This window comes from Aulostomus chinensis, chromosome 17 (assembly GCF_037954235.1).
Source record: "Aulostomus chinensis isolate RoL2024-O1b breed Wild chromosome 17, RoL_Achi_v1.0, whole genome shotgun sequence".
In the NCBI taxonomy this organism is placed as follows: Eukaryota; Metazoa; Chordata; class Actinopteri; order Syngnathiformes; family Aulostomidae; genus Aulostomus; species Aulostomus chinensis.
In genome coordinates, this window is record NC_141336.1 from 20,000,176 (window position 1) to 20,019,294 (window position 19,119).

General features: G+C 41.9%; 2 protein-coding genes across 8 annotated transcripts in view; one reads left to right on the forward strand and one right to left on the reverse strand.

The window, feature by feature from the left end:
* On the reverse strand, positions 1–6,502 carry LOC147246697 (sushi domain-containing protein 4-like). The gene is made up of 11 exons (XM_086182595.1): positions 6,255–6,502; positions 5,548–5,689; positions 4,219–4,410; positions 3,920–4,114; positions 3,543–3,734; positions 3,128–3,319; positions 2,796–2,987; positions 2,494–2,688; positions 1,862–1,994; positions 1,356–1,747; positions 1–1,274 (listed from the first exon to the last, which is right to left on the reverse strand). The coding sequence occupies exons 2-11, from the start codon at positions 5,663–5,665 to the stop codon at positions 1,249–1,251; spliced, it is 1,827 nt and encodes a 608-aa protein (XP_086038721.1). The 5' UTR covers positions 5,666–5,689; positions 6,255–6,502; the 3' UTR covers positions 1–1,248.
* The window catches only part of fsip1 (fibrous sheath interacting protein 1), a 27,625-nt gene continuing 14,950 nt past the window's right edge, over positions 6,445–19,119 (forward strand). For 2 of the 7 annotated variants that reach the window (XR_015109757.1, XM_086182598.1), the window contains exons 1-8: positions 6,446–6,821; positions 6,890–6,944; positions 7,055–7,224; positions 7,316–7,397; positions 7,480–7,569; positions 8,477–8,616; positions 8,859–8,978; positions 11,227–11,388. Coding sequence is in view for 6 of the 7 variants with exons in the window: in XM_086182598.1 (XP_086038724.1) it covers positions 6,657–6,821; positions 6,890–6,944; positions 7,055–7,224; positions 7,316–7,397; positions 7,480–7,569; positions 8,477–8,616; positions 8,859–8,978; positions 11,227–11,388 (984 nt within the window). In the remaining variant the exon portion in view is untranslated. Of the gene's footprint in view, positions 6,822–6,889; positions 6,945–7,054; positions 7,225–7,315; positions 7,398–7,479; positions 7,570–8,476; positions 8,617–8,858; positions 8,979–11,226; positions 11,389–13,353; positions 13,441–19,119 lie in introns of those variants that run through there. The other 5 variants (XM_086182600.1, XM_086182596.1, XM_086182601.1 and 2 more) reach the window with 5 other exon arrangements.

Sequence of the window (19,119 nt, forward strand, 5' to 3'; positions counted from 1 at the left end):
TCAAATAATATTTAATCAAAATGATCATATGGTATATACACAGTACATTTAACTTAAAACTTACATATATTAAAATACAATATTAAAATACAATATTCACAAAAAAACGGGCAAAGATCCATTCCGCAGTCCAAACTTAAATTCAAAGGACAGTCAAACAGACTGAACACTGACGTTACACCAAACTTTACATTTAGTTGTTTCTCTGTGTTAAATTTTCCCTCCACTCTCTCAGTGTCACATGTAAATGTGCCTGTGGTCAATCTCAACCGAAGCAGTAAAGTAAAAACTTCTACTTTTTTACATTTGTTCTTTTTTAACAAGTTTCCGAGAGCTGTGGAAGCATCAAAAGCAGCCATGGCTGATCAACAGCATTATGGGCAAAAATAAATTAACACTTATGTTTCCCAGTAACACCTAAAACAGAAATTTCCAAGCAGCCAGAATAAATTAATAGGACAATATTTTCCTGTGTAGAGGTGATGTGTCTGACAAAGAAGCACCACATCACTAAGCAGTAGAGGCATTTAAACGACATTCGTTTGAAAACTCCCTTATTTTAGATATAGATACCTGTGCATAGAAGTGGAAAGCTAAGGCCATCGGGGGAAGAGGATGAAGGGATGAACAGTGCCGAATGGAGTCATTTAAAATGATGCACTTTAAATCTTCGAATGAACTGAAACGCAGCAGAGTGAACGGTGGACAAGCAGCCTCACACTGTACATTTAAATGGAGAATAAACATTGTTTTCTGATTAATCAACAGATGTTTTCAGTCATAATCGTGACGTTCGCAGTGGAGTTGAGTGCGTGTGAGCAACAGTCAAGCTTACCTGGCTTTCATGCATCTTTGCTGCCACTGTGTGTCTTAGAGGTGTGATATGTAATCAAAAGAAAAGTAAATATGATTATCAGCTCCCAAAAACGAGTTTGCAGCTTCACCTGTCCAATCCCCCCCCAGGCATCAAGTGTGTCTGCTCCCCTCTGTTTTTGTTCTGCGTTTTCAAGCAGAGATTCAGACATTCGACATACATCTAGTGAAGGAACTGGTATGAAAAATGTAAGCATGTATGTACATGTGAATCCCATCTGTTCTCCTTTGGGTGGACACGGCCTCACTCAGCGCCCCTTGAGTGGAGCTCATGTGTGTTGACAGCTGTGTTGCCAAACTCTCCAGAGGCATCCGTCACCATTGCAGGATAGCAGCAATGCTGGTTGTCTCTGAAATGTTTCAGTCTGGCATGTTTCAGGCATCCTTCAATAATGGCATATCTGTAGAAAACAGACAAAACTGAGCGTAACGGCAAAGTAACTTCAACTGGTGATGACGAGTGGGCAAGACGAAGGCTTTACCATCAGAGTAGTCCATCTCTGACTCCAATGGGGTCAGGCTGTGTTGGTCGCTGCCTCCTAACGGCCCTCTCTGTGAGGACGGAGGAGCTGCAGCGCCTGCGTGCTCCAGAGCCCAGGTAGAGGATGAGGGTGACGGGGATGACGAAGGCGGTAAAGGGTGGACCACAGCCACCTCTGACTGCATCTGTTTGAGGGTGGAAGGCCGAGAGGGACCAGCCTCTGGCGTTGTGGCATGCTGACCCTGAGACAGCACTATCGGGACACGGGACTCAGAGCTTTGAGCCGCAGTTGATCCAGCACTGGCACAAACAGCCTCCTCATAGGAGGGTAGGGTCACCTGGACCCCTTCCACCATGATTGACACGGCCTGGCTGGACACCCCTTGATCCCGTCTAGATGTGCAGGGGCAAAGGATTTATATATCTACTTCTTTTTTCACACTAGTTTCTTCATTCTATCATTAACAGTTTCAATCATAAAAAGATCTTGTTGAAGATGGGACTCACCGATGGAGGGACTTGAGTTTTGGCTGCAGGAGCACAAACAGCACCACCAGGAGTAGGATGAGGGCTACTGAGCTGGCAGTGGATGACATGATGGACAAGGCTGGCATCCCCAGCGGTAGCGTTGGACCGCTGTCTGTGAGACAGATAAATAGCAGAGTATGACAGACAGAATTTGACAGTGTTTCATTATACTGGAGGCAGGCAGCTGAGACACCTTAAATAGTTGTGACATGTCAGATTTAAGAGTGTTTATAAAAGAATGACATTCAAGGAGAGATAAAAGACTTGATAAGGGATCTGCAACCCACAACACCGTGTGCTGACATGTTGAACTTCATCAGTTTTTAAAATCAACATTCATTAGATCTGGTTAAGATCTCACAAAAACTGGTGGGCTGATTTTCTTGACACTTGATGGAGGGATGGAACACCAGCCAAGGAAAAACCCATTACATTTAGGAGGCAGAACTGAATCACTGGGCAGATCCAGATGTGTCTTCTCTCACATCTTTGACATTGTGAAACAGAAATTTTTGTTGAAAATTTGTTCTCATTTCACAGGAAATATTACATCGACGTTTATTAAAAACAGTCATATTCCCATAGTTGGTGGAACTCTCAGGCGTCTTTACCTTGCTCCATAACACAGCTGATCTGCATGAGGCTGTCCCACTGCCCATACTGACAGGTAAGGTATTTATAGTCTCCCTTCAGGATGTAGCCTTCGTCACAGAAATATTCAATCACAGTGCCATGAGAGAGTCTTCTGCATGGGGAGGGGTGGCAGGTGTAGCCTCCGTTGTCTGGCTGATAAGGAAGCTGACATACTGTCCATGGGAGGAAGGGAAAGTTAGAAATACATCTACTGTACTGCGGTTTATTACTTTCTCTTTGTGTGCCTTTGACCTCTACACATGAAAAGTTCTGTCTTTACCATCACTGCGAATACATCGAGGAGGTTCCGAGGACCAGTGTCCCAGTGTGGTGCAGGTGAGGACGGTGGGTCCGTCTGGTGTGTAACCAGGGTCACAGTGGTATTGCAGTATTGTTCCCACAGGGAAGGAGCTGCTGTTGGTTTCAGTCAGATTGGATGAAACATGCTGCTCCATGAAGGGCCTCAAACAACCTTGAAGAGAAATACAGTTAATAACTGTAATTATAGTCTGAAACCAAAATAACAGAGGCTTTTTTTATATGATGTATCAAAATGCTTCACAATGTAGAAAAGATACACCTTGTGACAGATCTCAGTTTTGACTGACACACCTTGGCTCACACAGCTGATCTGCATGGGACCGTCCCACTCTCCGTCCTGACACGTCAGGTAGTTGTAGTCTCCCTTGAGAAGGAAGCCCGTATCGCAGAAGAACTTTATTACAGTGCCATGGGAAAACGTTCGACAGGGGGACGGGTGGCAGGTGTAACCCCCGTTCTCCGGTTCAGACAGAGGTAGACATGCTAACAGAGGTAAAAACAACGACATTAAAACATAAACCGACAGGGATTTTGAAGTGTTTCGGTTTTTCTTCATGGAATGAGACACAAACTTTGAGTAAAAACTCTGTGCAATATGATAATTATATGACTATTCAAGATGTTTTAGTTCTAAGTGAAAGAGTTTAAGACTAGTTTTTTCATAACACAACCACATTTACTACTACACAGATTGAACATATCTGACCACCACTGCGTATGCATCGAGGCGGCTCAGAGGACCAGTGTCCCAGTGTGGTACAGGTGAGCGTGTTGGGTCCGTCCGGCAGGTAACCAGAGTCACAGTTGTACTGCAGAACTGTCCCCACAGGGAACAAGCCCCTGTTGGTTTCTGTAAGGTTTACCCAGCTGTTCTGGACCATGTATGGCCTCACACAGCCTGGGAGGACAAGAACAAAGCAAAGGAAATTCTGAGAAACTTCAGGGTTTTTCTTGAATTAACATGACAAATATGTTGAGCATGGATTGCTTAATGATTCCACACAAAAACTTGTCACAATTTCACACCACAGCATTTATATATCTGTTTGAACAAAATGAATCTGATGATGTTGGCTCCATTACCTTGCTCCATAACACAGTTGATCTGCATGAGGCTGTCCCACTCCCCGTCCTGACAGGTAAGGTATTTATAGTCTCCCTTCAGAACGAAGCCTTCATCACAGAAATATTCAATCACAGTGCCATGAGAGAGTCTTCTGCATGGGGAGGGGTGGCAGATGTAGCCTCCGTTCTCTGGTTGATATGGAGGCTGGCATACTGGGAAGAAAAGAAAATTATAAAAAGATTAACACTATTCACAGTCACTACGTTTCTGATCTTTTAGACAAAAACTGAGTTGGGCTGTGGAGGTTTGTCTTCACCGTCACTCTGCATGCAGCGTGGCGGTTCAGAGGACCAGTGTCCCAGTGCTGTGCAGGTGAGGATGCGGGGTCCGTCTATCTGGTAACCAGGGTCACAGTGGTACTCCAGAACTGTACCCACAGGGAAATAGCTCATGTTGGTCTCTGACAGGTTAGCTGAGCCATGCTGCACCATGAGAGGTCTTAAACAACCTGAAAGAGATTGACAATTCATAACACATGAGATAGCTGTAACTACAGTCTTAATTGTATTTGATTACATAGCATCATGCCTGCAATCTTAACCAACTTCTACGCAAATTGATTCAATTAATTCAGTCCGTCACATGCCCTATTCTTTCCAAGGTTAAGTAGAGATTAACACATTCAACAGGAAAAAAACAATAACATTTAACAGACTAAATGATTTGAATAACCAACACCAATCTGCATACAAACAGGCAACTGACTGCCTGGAGCCAATACTGTTGCAGGTGAAATGTATTTAATTAGACTGCACAAATCTTAATAATTGAAGTTTGTGTTTCAAAACACAGTTCGGTGTTCTTACAGCCATAGTGCAATATTTGTACCTTCTAAAACACAAAAGAAGAGATAATCTATCAATTAATTAAACAATTTTGATCTAGTTCATAAATGTGCCTTGAAAACTAAATGCACAATGCAATATCATGTTTAAACATTTTGGTTGAGGGGTTATGAAACGGGGAACAGGCCAGTGTGTCCTGAAAAGTAGTGGACCATGGTATATATATATACTCAACAGGTCTCTGGAACTCTACTGGCAGATGCCATTGGAGATAAAGTCATCTCATATTTCAATACACAAAATTAACTTAATTTTTCTATTAGGCAGAATTTGCTTGAATAGTGTATATAGAAGTTAATTAAATTATCACATAATCTAGCCGTGACTCATACATTTGAGAAACAACATGTTAGAGCTAGAATGACCATCTAGTTACTGAAGGGATGCTGGTTCAATCTCTGCTTCCCAAGGGACCCTGTTGGCATAAACCTGAGCAAAATACTGAACCTCCAATTGCCCTTGATGAGTGGGTTTGCCTTGCTCAACAGCCTCCACTATCGTTTTTTGTGTGTGTGTTAATGAGGCAACATTTTACAGCACTTTGGGTATAAAAGCAAATATATAAGCTGTATAAGTTACACCATCTTAGTCTCAGCATGCCATTAATGGTATCCTTTAGTCTACGTAAAAAAAAACAACAACACGGCTGCGATGATGACTCCACCACAAAGAAAAAAATAAACAAAACAAGATTATACAAAACAAAAAGTATGATAGGATCCAAACAGACTTCTTCTTACCTGAGCCTCTCCCAGTGGACACTATGGCAAGTAAAAGGAACAGGAAGAAGGACCACTTGCTGGCTGAGATGTGGGCCCAACAGGCTTTGGATATTGACTCTGTCTTCCCATTGCACATCTTCTCCTGTAGTGTCAACTCAGCCTGTAATGATCACACACTTGATAGTCAATATTTGATTAAGTTCTAATAAAATAAACATTCCATCATGGCCTTGGCCAATATTGACACTTCAGGTACTCTGCAAAGCTTGGACAGCGGCCAGTGAAAATGTGTCAGTAGCTAAATGACAGGACTGATGGGACAAAATGCAGTTAGCAACCTAGCTAACTCTCATCAAAATTGTTTGCTAAGTCTTCCAACAGTTGACTACTGGTACTGTAAGCTTACAACCCCCACAGACAATACATAGCTCTAGTATAGAATGCTTCCCTTCAGCAGGTATACACCTATGTTCAGCAGCTATTCGCTAGCTTTGTTAGGTTTGATAACGTAGAGAAAAAACGTGAACAAAACAAAACATACATTCATATCAATCCTAGGATGATTGGTGATTGTAATTCAGCTGGATAGCAAATACGCTACAGTCTACTGAATATATAGAATATCTACCACAACACATCTGAGTTGTTTTCATTGTTAGTTAGCTACCTAGCTTTTGTGCCATGCTAACGCTAGCTTGACAACAAAATGGCTTGCTGGTACCTACCAGACACACGTACAAAAACTATCCACCCTCGCGTTCTCACGCTGTAACGGTAGGCGTTACAGGCATTCCACTATCTCGTCCCGACGAATACATTTACCATTAATGCACGAGTACAAAAATAAAATTTACCGAACTGCTACAGCTAACCGCTAGCTAGCAACCTACTGCTTAGCTTATCTACCACTACGCTAGCTGGCGGAAGCTGCAGCTGCTCTGCCTCGACCTAACACCGTGGCCATAGTAACAAATGCATATTTCCATAGTTACAACATCCGGGAGTGTTTGCGTCCGTAGTTACCAAACTTGAGCGGAAGACGTTTGGAAAGTTTTCATTAGCCAACTGCTAGGAAATCATAGCAGGTACTGTTTCTTTCTAAATAATATACAGTGGTAGGATATTACATGATGGAAATTATCAGAGGCAGTTTAGACGACATTTCCCGACCTGCATCCAGTGAGCAGACAGGTAGCCGTTTATCTAGTGTGTCACTGCTTCATAGTGACAGACACTGCCCTACAACTCCATTTTCTCTGGAGGTTTTGACAAAAGATGCCTCTGATTTACAGGTAAAGTGGATTAACTCACAGTTAATACACGTGAATGACTTTTCAGTTACGAATGCCCTTTCCTGCAGGGGCAAAGCAGCTCTGAGGTAAATGTAACCGGCTCTCCTGAAGGTTCTCACAAAGGTTTGTAATGTTTATAATGTGCACTGGAGTTATTTTTGCACAATCGTATTATTCAAGATAGTATCTCCTTGATTAGGTTACCTTGCTGTGAGTATATGTGCTTCTTGTAGGCCAGGGTGACTTTGATAAGGCTGAAGACGAAATGGATGATCTTAAACTTCAGAGGGCCATTGAGGAGATGAGAAGGCTTGATGCAATACTGTCTGCAAACATCTGCAAAGTAAAAGAAGTTAAGCATCAAAGGAAACAACTTCAAGCAAAGTTATGGCAAGAATTACTGGTAGATACACAATTTAATCTATTGTATTCATCAAAGGTCATATAATACATTCTTTACAAGGGTGCTGATGTTTTGCTGTTTATTTTCTCAGGACAATATGCCTGAAGGTCGTTTTGAATGTGCTCATGAAGCTATGAACACAAGGTTGTTTTTGGCTCTGGAGGCCCCCAATTGTAAGCAATAGAATACACGGCAGCAACATACATGTACTGTACACACTGTGAGACATCTAAACATACGTGTTCTAATTCAAAGATCCTGAAGAGGAGACTGCAGTGGTGCCAGTTTTTCAAACTCAGATACCTGAGTGTGAGCAGGAGAGAGAGGAGCACCACATGGGAGAAGGTGAAATTCTCTGAAATTCAACATTTAAGTTTAAAAACAGATGTTAATTCTAAGGGGAGGCCAACCATCTCAGACCTCTTTAAAACCCCTTGTCTAAATAGTCCCAATTTAACCAGTTGTTATGCCTGAAATGTACACTTGATGGCATCATAAGCTTATGAAAATTTAAGCTTGAGATTTTCCACTCCACTGACAGCAGATGCCCACAGTAGCCTGGCATTTCAAGCAGTTTACTCGCTTATTAACAGCTTTAATCAAAGTCTTGTCCATTTCTGTGGTGTGAATCCCCAAAGAGATCAACTTTACTTGCTACAAAACATTCCTTGAAGAATTCATTCATTCATATTTTCTTATCGCTTATATTTTCTCTTGCACAAATCAATAAAAGGGAAGAATTTGCTCTGAATGAGGCACTGTCAGGTTTCAGCTGCATTTCTATGGTAATAGGCATTGCAGTGTTGTGCCGGACGAATCGGACCGTGATTGCTTCAGACACTTGTTCAGGTGTGTTTGAAAGCTCAAAGCAGTTATTCCATCGCTGAGCGAGGCTGCCTCCTGCTGTGTTCGAAATTTGTCAGCCATGACAGTGACGCATTGGCCAGATCTAAATCATAATTCGGATTGAATTTGCCTTGAGCGCTTTTAATATTTTAGTGGAACGTGTTGTTGAATGCCACTAAAGTTCATAAACTGTTCACACTCACAATGTAAGATCAAATCTGTGAAATGCGTGAGGCCTAATGCATGGTTTGAGAACTTCAGGTTTATTTTGGCGGCTGAAAACTCTCTGATTATATGGCCCAAAAAGATCAAATACAGACTCGTGGATGGAAAATGATTCCAGCCAAATTATTTGGCTTGACTCACCTTTCACGTTATGGAATCTAAAGTGAGGCATGTCTGACAGGTGAAAAGAGGCCAGACGGCATAATAGAATCATTGGAGGCAGGCGATGAGGAGACGGGAGTAGAGCAATCTGACGGCAGCCACTGTGGGGCTTCCAAAGCCAAGCAAAAACAGAGGGACTTTGTCAAGAGAAACATTGAGGTATGTCAAAGTTCACACCAGGCCAAACGTAGTTATGGGATATATTGCATGACTTAGAGTGAGTCTCCTCACTGTTTGTTTTCTCAGTGAGGAAAAAGATTTGTCTCGAGCTGAAGACAGAGATTCATTCCAGGCCAACTAGGGCACTGCTGCAAAGAATGAAATCTGCTGTACAGAATCAGCTTCAATGTCTGTTTTTGTTTGTTGTTTTTTGTTTTTTTAAATGTTGTGTGTGGCAACAGCTTGTAAGTGGCGAGGGAGGCCAAGTGCTTTTGACACAGGCAGAGAAAGAACGTCTGGCCGCGCTACTTCGAGAAATAGACGAAGATGAAGAGGATGGTGCCAGAGGCGCCGACAGAGAGGTAGGCTGACATGAAGCCCTAACAGGCAACATATGCAGCAGGATGAGTCTTTCTTTTGCAAGTTCCTTAATGCTTCCCCCTCATGTCTGTTTAGAGGCCTTTTGGGCTGCAGCAGATGATTCCATTGACTGCATCTGCTATCAACATTTTTAACATTTCGCACGTAGTATATTTATTATTTCGTGGAAGGAAAATATTGTTTCCAGTGTCCCTGGAATTTGCAGATCGTTTCTCTGCTGATTTTAATTGTTGGAATCTGTGTCATCACAATTGGCCTTCTGATTGACATTGTTAAAAGTGAACAGGCCCCATAACTTAACCACACTTTGGCCCATGAAGCAAAGCACATGGAGTAACACTGGTCACGTATGCATGTTATGATGACTGCTTGGCAGCTGAGATAGCATCTGGGCAGAAGATCCTGACTCCTCAAAGCGTTGGAGATTATGAACCAGATGTAGTTCACATGGGACGCCACATGTGAACGGATTCATTCTATAATCACGTTTTAGTAACATTTGCCTCTGCAAAATTCAGAAGCCTTTGTATAGCCCCCATAAGCTACTGAGAGGGAGGTTGTTCCTGATACTGAGACAATGAAACCTCCCGTTTCCCTTTGATGATTCATCTGAAATCCATCTGGAGCTGTAGACAAACTCACAGTGAACCAGTCTACACCTTCACAACTTCAGGTATTTTTTTTTTTAATTGTCTGTTTTAATTGGCTTTAATAGGTCTTTTGGCAGCTGTGAGGCCACTTTGTCAGACTAGATGAAGCCTGTTGGGAAGCAGGAGGGAACATACTTACCTTTCACATACGGTTCCATTTAGTTTGACCCCAACAGCTCTGCATCCGTGGGACAGCCTGCCAGAGTTTGGGTTGGGTTTTTTTTGTAATGTCTTTCTCTTCTATTTATGATGTTTGCCTTGACTTTAAGAACAATACTGCTGTAACTGTGCGGTGGCAAACTGAGGTGCAGATGCTCTGTGTGTGTGTTTTTTTATTATTGGCTAGAAAGAGATTTCCTGTTATTGTAGTGCATGCTATTATGAATGACCATGACAGAGCAAGCACATTATTTATGTCACCGGGTGTTTGGCAGTGATGCGTCTTCAGTTCTGAGGACCAGTTCCTTGCAAAGTCCCTGGAGACGTAACAAGCACAAGCTTTTCGCTCAGCGTTCGCCTCATATACTTTGACGTTCCTGATTCTGGTCCTAACAAGCTCACAGTTTTATGTTATTCTGGTGGCCCCAGGTGATAAATCAGAGTGGTGGAAGTACTATTTTTTTCTGACATTATAGTTATTTTTTATTTATTTATGAGGATTACAGCATTTTTCTCTGATCTCTTGTGCCCCATTGGAAGTGAGGTATGATTTTTTTGTCGCGCACGCGCGCACGCGCGTGTGTGTGTGTGTGTGTGTGTGTGTGTGGTTGTATGTAAGAACATGTTCAAAGTCAAAAGAAATGCATGTATACACAGAACAAACAAGAATCCATCTGAAGTCTGGAACTCACAAATTCTGCCAAATTCCAAGGGAACCGCTGCGATGGTTTGAACATTGGAGTGAATTACTAGAACAGACATGTAGGTTGAAACATAAGTCAACTTCATTTAATTATAGAGCACTTTTAGAAATAACAAATGTCAAGCAGAATGTTTTACACTGCTTAAATTGTGGGATTATTTGATTGATGATTGCAATCTTGGAGAAACAGTGGAATGATCAAATAAAACATAATAAGAGGATATAAGTCAGCTAATAAAAGTGATAAAATCAAACCAGAACCAGCGTTGCACAAACAATAAATTCAAAAATTGGAATGAAATTCCTCTCATTTGTTAAGTCTCAGCTGGCTGATCTAGTTTCCTCAGCTCCCCCTCGCAGCATTGAGAGATTACAGCTGTGATCATCTTTTGGCATGAAAGCCTTGGTACTAATCTCCCCGCTGCACCCTGATGATGTCACCACCCACACACCTTCCCCCTCAGGACACACTGGGAGTCTCACCAGGATAGAACGAGCAGCAGGCAATCCTTTTGGCATTTGATCTTTTAATTGTAATGCAGCGTGGAGAAGAGTGATCAAGCTCCCTGTCGTGCACCATCCAGAAGCCAATACCTTAGCTCAGCGTGACGTGCATCTAATTGGAATGTCTAATGTTTATCAGCCTCTGTTTATGTTGTCACAAAATAAAGAAGGATCAGCAGGCTGTGATATAATTTACCGATTCTTCTCTTCCAGGACAACATGTGGGCCGTTTCAGTCTTGACAAGCCAGGGTTACACCCCGCTGCCCTCTGACCTGGAGCAGCTGATTGACGTGGACTCCAAAATGCGCCTTTTACTTCCCAGCGAAGAGTTCCTCTTAATGCAAAGCTCCCACACAAACGTAAGTCCGCCTCAGGTGCGTATCCATGTCTGTATTCTAGCAGAAATGGTTTTGATAAAGCTCCTATAGACTGTTCAGAGCTGGTCTGAGGGAAGGTCATTAAACTGTATTACAAGGTCAGCACAGCAGGGCATCAATGGCAACATCTTGTAAAATCTTTTGTTATTGGACCTCAAAGACTTACACCCCCTTTTATAAGAAGAGATAAATGGTATTTTGCAATCATTTTGAACTTGCCTCACTTTTTCCCCTCACTTTGAATTATGTCCCTCTGATCTCCCCAGTTCTTTCCAGTATTTTTATACATACGAATGTATGTATATATATATTTTGCATTTTATAATGAAGCTTATACCTGCTCGCCCATTTACGTCCTGCATATTGTCTGAGTTTAGAGTGTGATCTTTACATCACCTCCACATCAAATACTGGAGGACCAACTTGACAGTTATTTACAGCTGTAAAAAAATTTCCAGGCCTTGGTCCTGGGTTGGGTCTGATCCTAGACGTGAGCTCAGTGAGTTATCTCAGTACTATCGCTGCACTTTTAAGACCAGATGGCTTGCTCATCACTTGTGTAACATGTCAGTGGAAAATAGTGTTTTCAAAGTTATAATAACTTTACAATACTGTTTGTTGAACTCAATGGCATTTTCTACAATCACTATTTTTACATGGATAGGTAAAAACTTCACAGTCTCCATATTTCAAGAGTAATGTAGCTTTGAAGTGTGTGTGTGTGTGTGTGTGTGTGTGTGTGTGTGTGTGTGTGTGTGTAATTGAGTTGATCTGTATGAAGCATTACATAAATCAATTTCAGTGTGAAGTTAAGAGAGTGAGCTTCATCTGAATTTGATTTAATCCACAGCTTGATTAAACCAGACATCTCTCTAGCTTACTATTCACTCCAAAATATTGCTTCAGTCAGTGTCACTGAACCCAAGAGGATGCATACCAGATGAATAGTTGGAACTCATTTAGATGACGATGTGACTCGCTGCTTTTTGAAACGTCCAAACCTCATGAATTAACGACTAAATATTTGTAGTGGTGGCACTGTTATGGGAGAATAAGACTGTGCTGCTTCAATAATTTTGACGATTGTTGCCTCAAAGGTTCACAAAATAATGTCAGTTGTTGTTGTTTTTTAAAAAATTCCATTCAGTCTGAAAAGAGAGAGAAAATCAAAGCTGGGCCTTTAGGTCTCCTGCATGGGCCAGTGGCCAGGACCACGCCTTTCTTCAGACACCTCCACACCTTGTTTGTAACGCACATTTTTAACATTGGGGAGGGGGCATGATGTTCAGCAATTATTTTATCCTCATCAAGCTAACAACGTACTCCATTTAAGTTGTAGCACCACTTTGTTCCTCAAGAGGTGCCACTGTGATAATAATAAACATATTTGCATTGCACCTTTCAAAAAACAAGTTTGCAAAGTGCTTCAGAGACATAAAACACAATTCATTTCCACATTACACTGTAGCATTATGGATCTGCAGTTCATATCCGATCTCCTCCCAGAGCTCACCACAGAGTGACAGTGCGTTAGTGTGCAACAGAGGTGAGTGCCTGGATCTGGGACTAACCAACTCCTCATGAACTTGCAATGGAACAGGGGTCAATTGGCTTTTATTAACGGGCTGCCCTGGGTTTGAAAGTGCAGTAGGAATGGGACGCACCCAAAGATTACTACTATCAAGCTGTGCATGGAGAGTTTCACCCTCAGCTCATGCTAATGACATTAGCATATGCTTGTTTGTGACAATGCAACCCAATGGTCTTGTAACGTGCTGCCCCTTGTTGATATGACCAGTGACATATGAAGCACTAGCTTGTTGTAATTAGCAACAAAATATACCTTTATGTTTCATCATGATATCAGCAAAGCTATGATGAGTACTCCAGTCCTCGTTGCAGCAACTGAAGCTCATGTGTAAAATCAGCTAAGTGTCCCTTTAATGAACCCTCCTTCTGCAGGAGAATCTCCTTGTGCAAGACTCCTCCCTCATGATGTGGGGTGGACCTTTGGCCAATACTACGAAACTGTGATATGTCTTACTTTGAATAACCTACTTTCTCTCTCTTCATTCCCACCGTTTAATCATCTCGCACTGTCAAAAGAGATTTTGGGAAAGTCAAACTCCCCCTCATCCATCTATCATCTGCTCTCTATTAGTGCTGAGATGGCCAATGCAGGCATTCCTTTCCAAATGATCTATAATATGAATTAAACAATAGCACAAAACTTTTGTCTCTCAAGTAAGTGGTTGCAGATGATTCACCTTCAGACTACAAAAACAGAAAAACAAAAAAACAAATTCATTGAAGTGGTGTCATGCAGGGTATGAAAGAAAAAGTGAAAGGTTGGTTAACATCACACCTGTACGACTTAAAAAGTAGCCGTTTCTTAAACCTACCCTAATCCTGCCCCACTGTTCTGGCTTGTATTAAAGGTAAATGTCACTAATAATAAATCTGCTTCAGAGCAAGTCATTCCTTCCACATCAGCAGCTGTAAATCCTAAAGGTGGCCATAAAAGTAGATATGCTTTGTTTTGCGGTTACCTTTCTTCCCTGCAGAAGCATGCAGCAGTCAGGGTTCCTAATTGGAACCATTTGGTCAGCAATTCGCAAACCTGCTTGTTTGCCTGCTCATTCCTGGGCAGTCTCTCAAGGACACAAAGGAGAGCATCATACCGCTGTTTCAACACCGCTGACACTTGGTTTTTTTTTCCCCCCCGTGATACTTTATCATGCTCCACGTTTTCTTTTGTCTCCTCTTCTCTAGCAATGTCTGATCAATCATTCTCATCACATTTTACATGGAAGAGGGAATTCTTTACCTCTCCCCTGTGTGCACTCACTCATAAAGGATCAGTTAGGGCTTGAATCTGTGATTTCAGTGCTTGGCAAAATCCTTTTGCAAGAAGTTGTGATTGATATTCGAAGCGAAAGGGAACGAATTCTTGTCTTGTCTCCTTAGTAGTGGCCTGTCCTTTGCTTGAGTCTGCTGGGGTGAGTACAGTGTGTGAGGCCTGGCACTAGCCTGGATGCTGCCACAGAGGAGAGTCGGCCCCCCAGCAGAATATAATTACAGGGCTGGCAGAGGTTGAGGAGTGCCAGCTCCAGAAAAGGAACAAGGCTTTCCCTGTCATTTTATGATTGTAACGCATGCAGAAAGGCGTACTACATACTGTATGACTACTGTAAGATGACCGGTTCCCAGATATTGTTGCCACGCACGCATCTACTTCTAGCAATGCATTTTTTGCACAAGTGAAACTTGTGGTCAACTATTTAAAGTAGCATCTTAAAGGGGCAGTGCAAATGTATTCAAATAAGGTTGTTTGAGGTAGCGATCTAAGCAGCGACCTCTTCTCTGCAGAAAAGCCGAAAGCAGTAGATGTGATGCGCAGTATCGACTTGCTGTGGATGTGGTATTGTGGTACTGAAGAAACACATCATTTATCCATCTAGATAAAAACCCAGCTTAAAAAAAAATCCAATATCTGGAACATTTTCTCCTCTTTATTTACACCATCGCAGAGCCTCTCCTTTGGGATCTACATTTCTCAACCGTAGAACTTCCCCGTATTCCATCACATGCTGCACAATAGATCAATCCACAGCACTGCAGATCAGCTGTTTGAATTCAGAAAGTGCTACTGTGGCATGATACATTGCATAGGAAGGGAGTGGTGCAGCATTGAGTCCTATCCCAGCTGACATTGGGTGAGAGGCGGGTTCACCCTGGACGGGTTGCCAGTCTGCCGCAGGGCCATCAGGAGCAATTAGGGTTCAGTATCTTGCTCAAGGACACTTCGACATGTTCACCGGGGGAAGTGAGGATTGAACCAGCGAGCCTGCGGTTGCTTGACAGCCATGCTACCTCTAAGCCATACCTAAAGCACTAGGTTGCAAAATCGAAAAGTTTTGATCCAAAAGAAAGGGCTGTATGACAGCCAAAGGGAAAAAAAAAAGTTTATTTTTCTGTGAACCCGGTCCAAACCAGTACTTTGCTGATTGTCAGAACCCTGCTGCTGTCTGCTTCTCTTTAAGGCAGATGTGCTGACCCACATACTGAATGTAAGACCCCGACTACACATGACAACCTCATACAACCCCACTTCAATAAATCTAAACTATTCCTTTAAGAGATGGAGCACATGTCAGGGCACTGTGACTTTTCCATCTGTACAATGCATGTTTACGGCAGCGCAGTGGCAGGTGGACTGACTGAATGATAAATCACAGAATCAGTACTTTTGGAAGCACGGTATCAGTGATTACATGGCCACACAGTGAGTCACACAGTTAAGGTTCTGATGAGAAACAGGCTGTTTTCTTTGCCTCTGTCTCTTTGATGATAGGTGAAAGGTCACGTCGAAGCAGCACCACACTTGAACAACTTTGGGTTGAAACACTGTTAACATTTTTGCTCTAGTAAGCATTGCTCCCCTTTGCATTCTCAATTTTCTTTTTCATATTTCAGCAGAAATGGCCGTTGTGTCATTAGAAACATCTGTTGGCACGTCAGTGTTCATGTACGCGTCACCCCTCCTATACTGTAAGTCCTTGTGGTAATGGCAGCACCACCCACTGTTTGAAGCCAGAAAAAGGAGATTCTGTCATGAGAATCAGCTGAGTGTGTTGGGTGTTTAGTGACATGGGTGTGACATCTGTGTGCATGTGTGTGTCTGTCTGACACATTGGAATTACTTTGCCATTCTTTCATACATGTGTTATTGAAACTGTGGTTACAATCAAAATTAATGAATGCTATTATGGTTTATAGTCACATTGTATTTGGTTGCATCAAGATCCTGCAGAAATATGTGCAGCGTCGTTATTGTGAATTAGTTGGCTATATTTCGATAGAGGAGTATGAGGTCACGTTGTGTGGTTGCTGATGAGCACCCATGATTTTAACTACAACCAGTATTGAGTGAGAGAGAGAACCGGGTTTAGGGCAGAAAACGCCCTTTTTGACCAGCACATTGTGGTGAGCAGATCGTTTGTGAATTTCTTATTTGGTTCATGTAATTGAACAGCTGAGGAAAAACTGCAGTCATGGTACATATTTGTCTAAAATGTAGGGTCGGTTGTTACACCTCTATAGGGCCAGGGTTGCATCTGTCAACAACCCTCCATCAAGTTTGGGCTCATAGTTTTCAAGTTATCCCACTAACAGACAAACAATTCAGCCAAAACCTGACCTCCTCAGCCGGTGATATGACCTTTAGCTCCTTGGCAGACATGATGATGAAAAGTTTCACACAAATATCTTATACCATGATGCAATGAAATACCATATCCAAAAGATCAACTGTGATGTCATAATGTTCTGTTTCTGGCATCTCAGGTCACATCGAGGGAATAATGATTTTTTGCATAGGTTCTATTGAACCAAATAAAGACACGTGAGAAAATGTGTGCACTGCGCTCTGTAGTGTGTGTGTGGCAAACATGAATGGAACTGGACTGGTTGGCGGAGGAATCAAAGTTTGATTCGCTAATATCTATTGTTTCGTAACTCCTAGTAAGAAGCCGAAACACGTCTTAGAGCAGCTTATACCAACACATAACGATGCCCAGGGCTGTGATACAGATGGCACGCAGCCTTGAATCAGACACTGATCGTCCATTCTTCTCATGTTAAATTCCACAATCTTTGGAATGTGTAGCTTTATCAGCATGCAGTGTGCTCCTTGGCTTCTCGATAAAAAAACACAGCTAAAAAAAAAAAAAAAAGGCAGCATGATTTATAACGTTGAAATATGTTTCTGGTTAATACTGACGGCAGCAGGAAGATAACAAAGACATTTTGTCCTCAGTGCTGCAGCAGAAGCTGTCCTCTCTGGAATATGATGTCCGTGTCCCCTCAGAAAAATTGAAAATATGCTAATCTGCAACAGATAAGGGATCTGACTTTTTTCCTCACTGAGGTTTGATGGAGTCTTTAAAACGTTCTTTTTTTCTTTTTAAATCAGTAAACAGCAAAGGACACTCAAATTTTCAAGTCAGTGCTCAAAGATCTAATGAAAAGTCTGTTCATGCCATGGCAACATCTTTGGCTGTGATGATGGTCGGGCAGCGGCAGAGTGAGAATTGAGATGTCAGGTTGTCGTGTGGCACAAGTGGGTTTTTTTTTTTTTTTCCACACGTTTAACTTCGCCAAAAAGAATAGGCTCCACACCCTTTCCCACCCTGTAATTCCCATGTGACCCACTTTATTGTTTTCTTATAAATGCCTCTCCCACTTGTGTTACCCGCAGCAGCAACAGCTAAGTGGTCTGGAGAGATTTTTCCCATCTTGTCACGGTTCAGCTCTAACTTTGGACTCTTCCCTGTATTATAGTAATGGACTGTTCGCTCAAAAAGTCATCTGTTAACAGTTAAGGCGATTTCAAATTTGTGTTAATTTTCTGGCCCAAATTGGATAACAATAAAGCGTCTTATGATATTATCAGATCTTATTGTAGGTGTGGATACATTGCCTCACTATAATTTAGAGGAGTAGCTAAATATTTCTTAGCTTCCATGTTCACAGTAAAATTCAGACTGGTCACGTGCCTGATGCTCCTGTCAGCAGTTAGTTTTGCTAAAACAAAACTTAGCCTAGCGCTCTGTCATAAGATAAATTACGGCCCTGCTCCATTTAGTTTGGCCAGGGCCTGGTATTGTGCATGTTGGCTCACTGGAATGGCTATGACACTCTAAATAGAACCTCTGATATATATGTCAAGAGTGGCTTCACAATGGCTGCAGTGAAAAGGTCCTATTATGTTTAATCTGAACAAAAAACTGGCTTGTAAAAACAACATGCTGTGGTTTACAGCGCCAGGCAAGCTGTTTTTCCCCCTTTTTTGAAGTCTTTGTGCTCAGCAAAGCTCTGCCAGTAACATCACATTCTCTATACACACTCGAGAGTTATGGTTATCTTTTCTTCAAACTCTCTGCAAGAAAGGAATTAAGACAAGTTCCCAAAAATATCTATGTTCTTCAAAGCATCCGCCATAGATTTTATAGAGAGATGGACAGCATGAGCGCTAGCTGTAAGTAAAGCCATACGCTCTTGATCAGCCCCTGGTGGATGCTTGAAGAATAGCAAGATAATACAAGAAGATCAATATAAGTTTCAAATCCATTTTCCAGAAGATGGATTTTGTCATTTTTCTGAAAAGGGTGGTTTTCTAAAAATTTTTTTTATTTAAGTACAAGTAAATGTTAATTTTATCATGTAACTTCCGTAGAACAATGACACTTTCTGCAATAAGACTAGCTCCACGTAGGAATTTTCTTAGGAAATCTCGATTTATGGCACTGCACATCACGCCACTAACAGGCAGGCAGGCAGTTAGTGATGACTAACTTTCTCTACATAAATCAGCAGGGGTGGCAGATGGTAATACAAGCGGGTTTAATTGTGCAAAAGACAAAGACTCATAACGAGAAGGCAACTCTAAAATCTCCAGTTCCACTTGAATTAGGTGCGATTTGAAAAAAAATGAGGTGTGATGTCATGATTTATCGCTGCTCTGAGCTAAATCCTGTTATTCACAGAGGCACCTGCTCGCTATAGTTTGGGAATTGTTTATAAAAAAAAAAAAGTATGTCAAGAGGACATGCAACCCTACAATTCCATGACGGTGATTATTTGTTCTAGTTGGGGGTGACCTTAATACCGCTCATCGTCTTCCATGGCACAGATTCTGCTTCCAAATGACATCACCTGCAAAAGAGC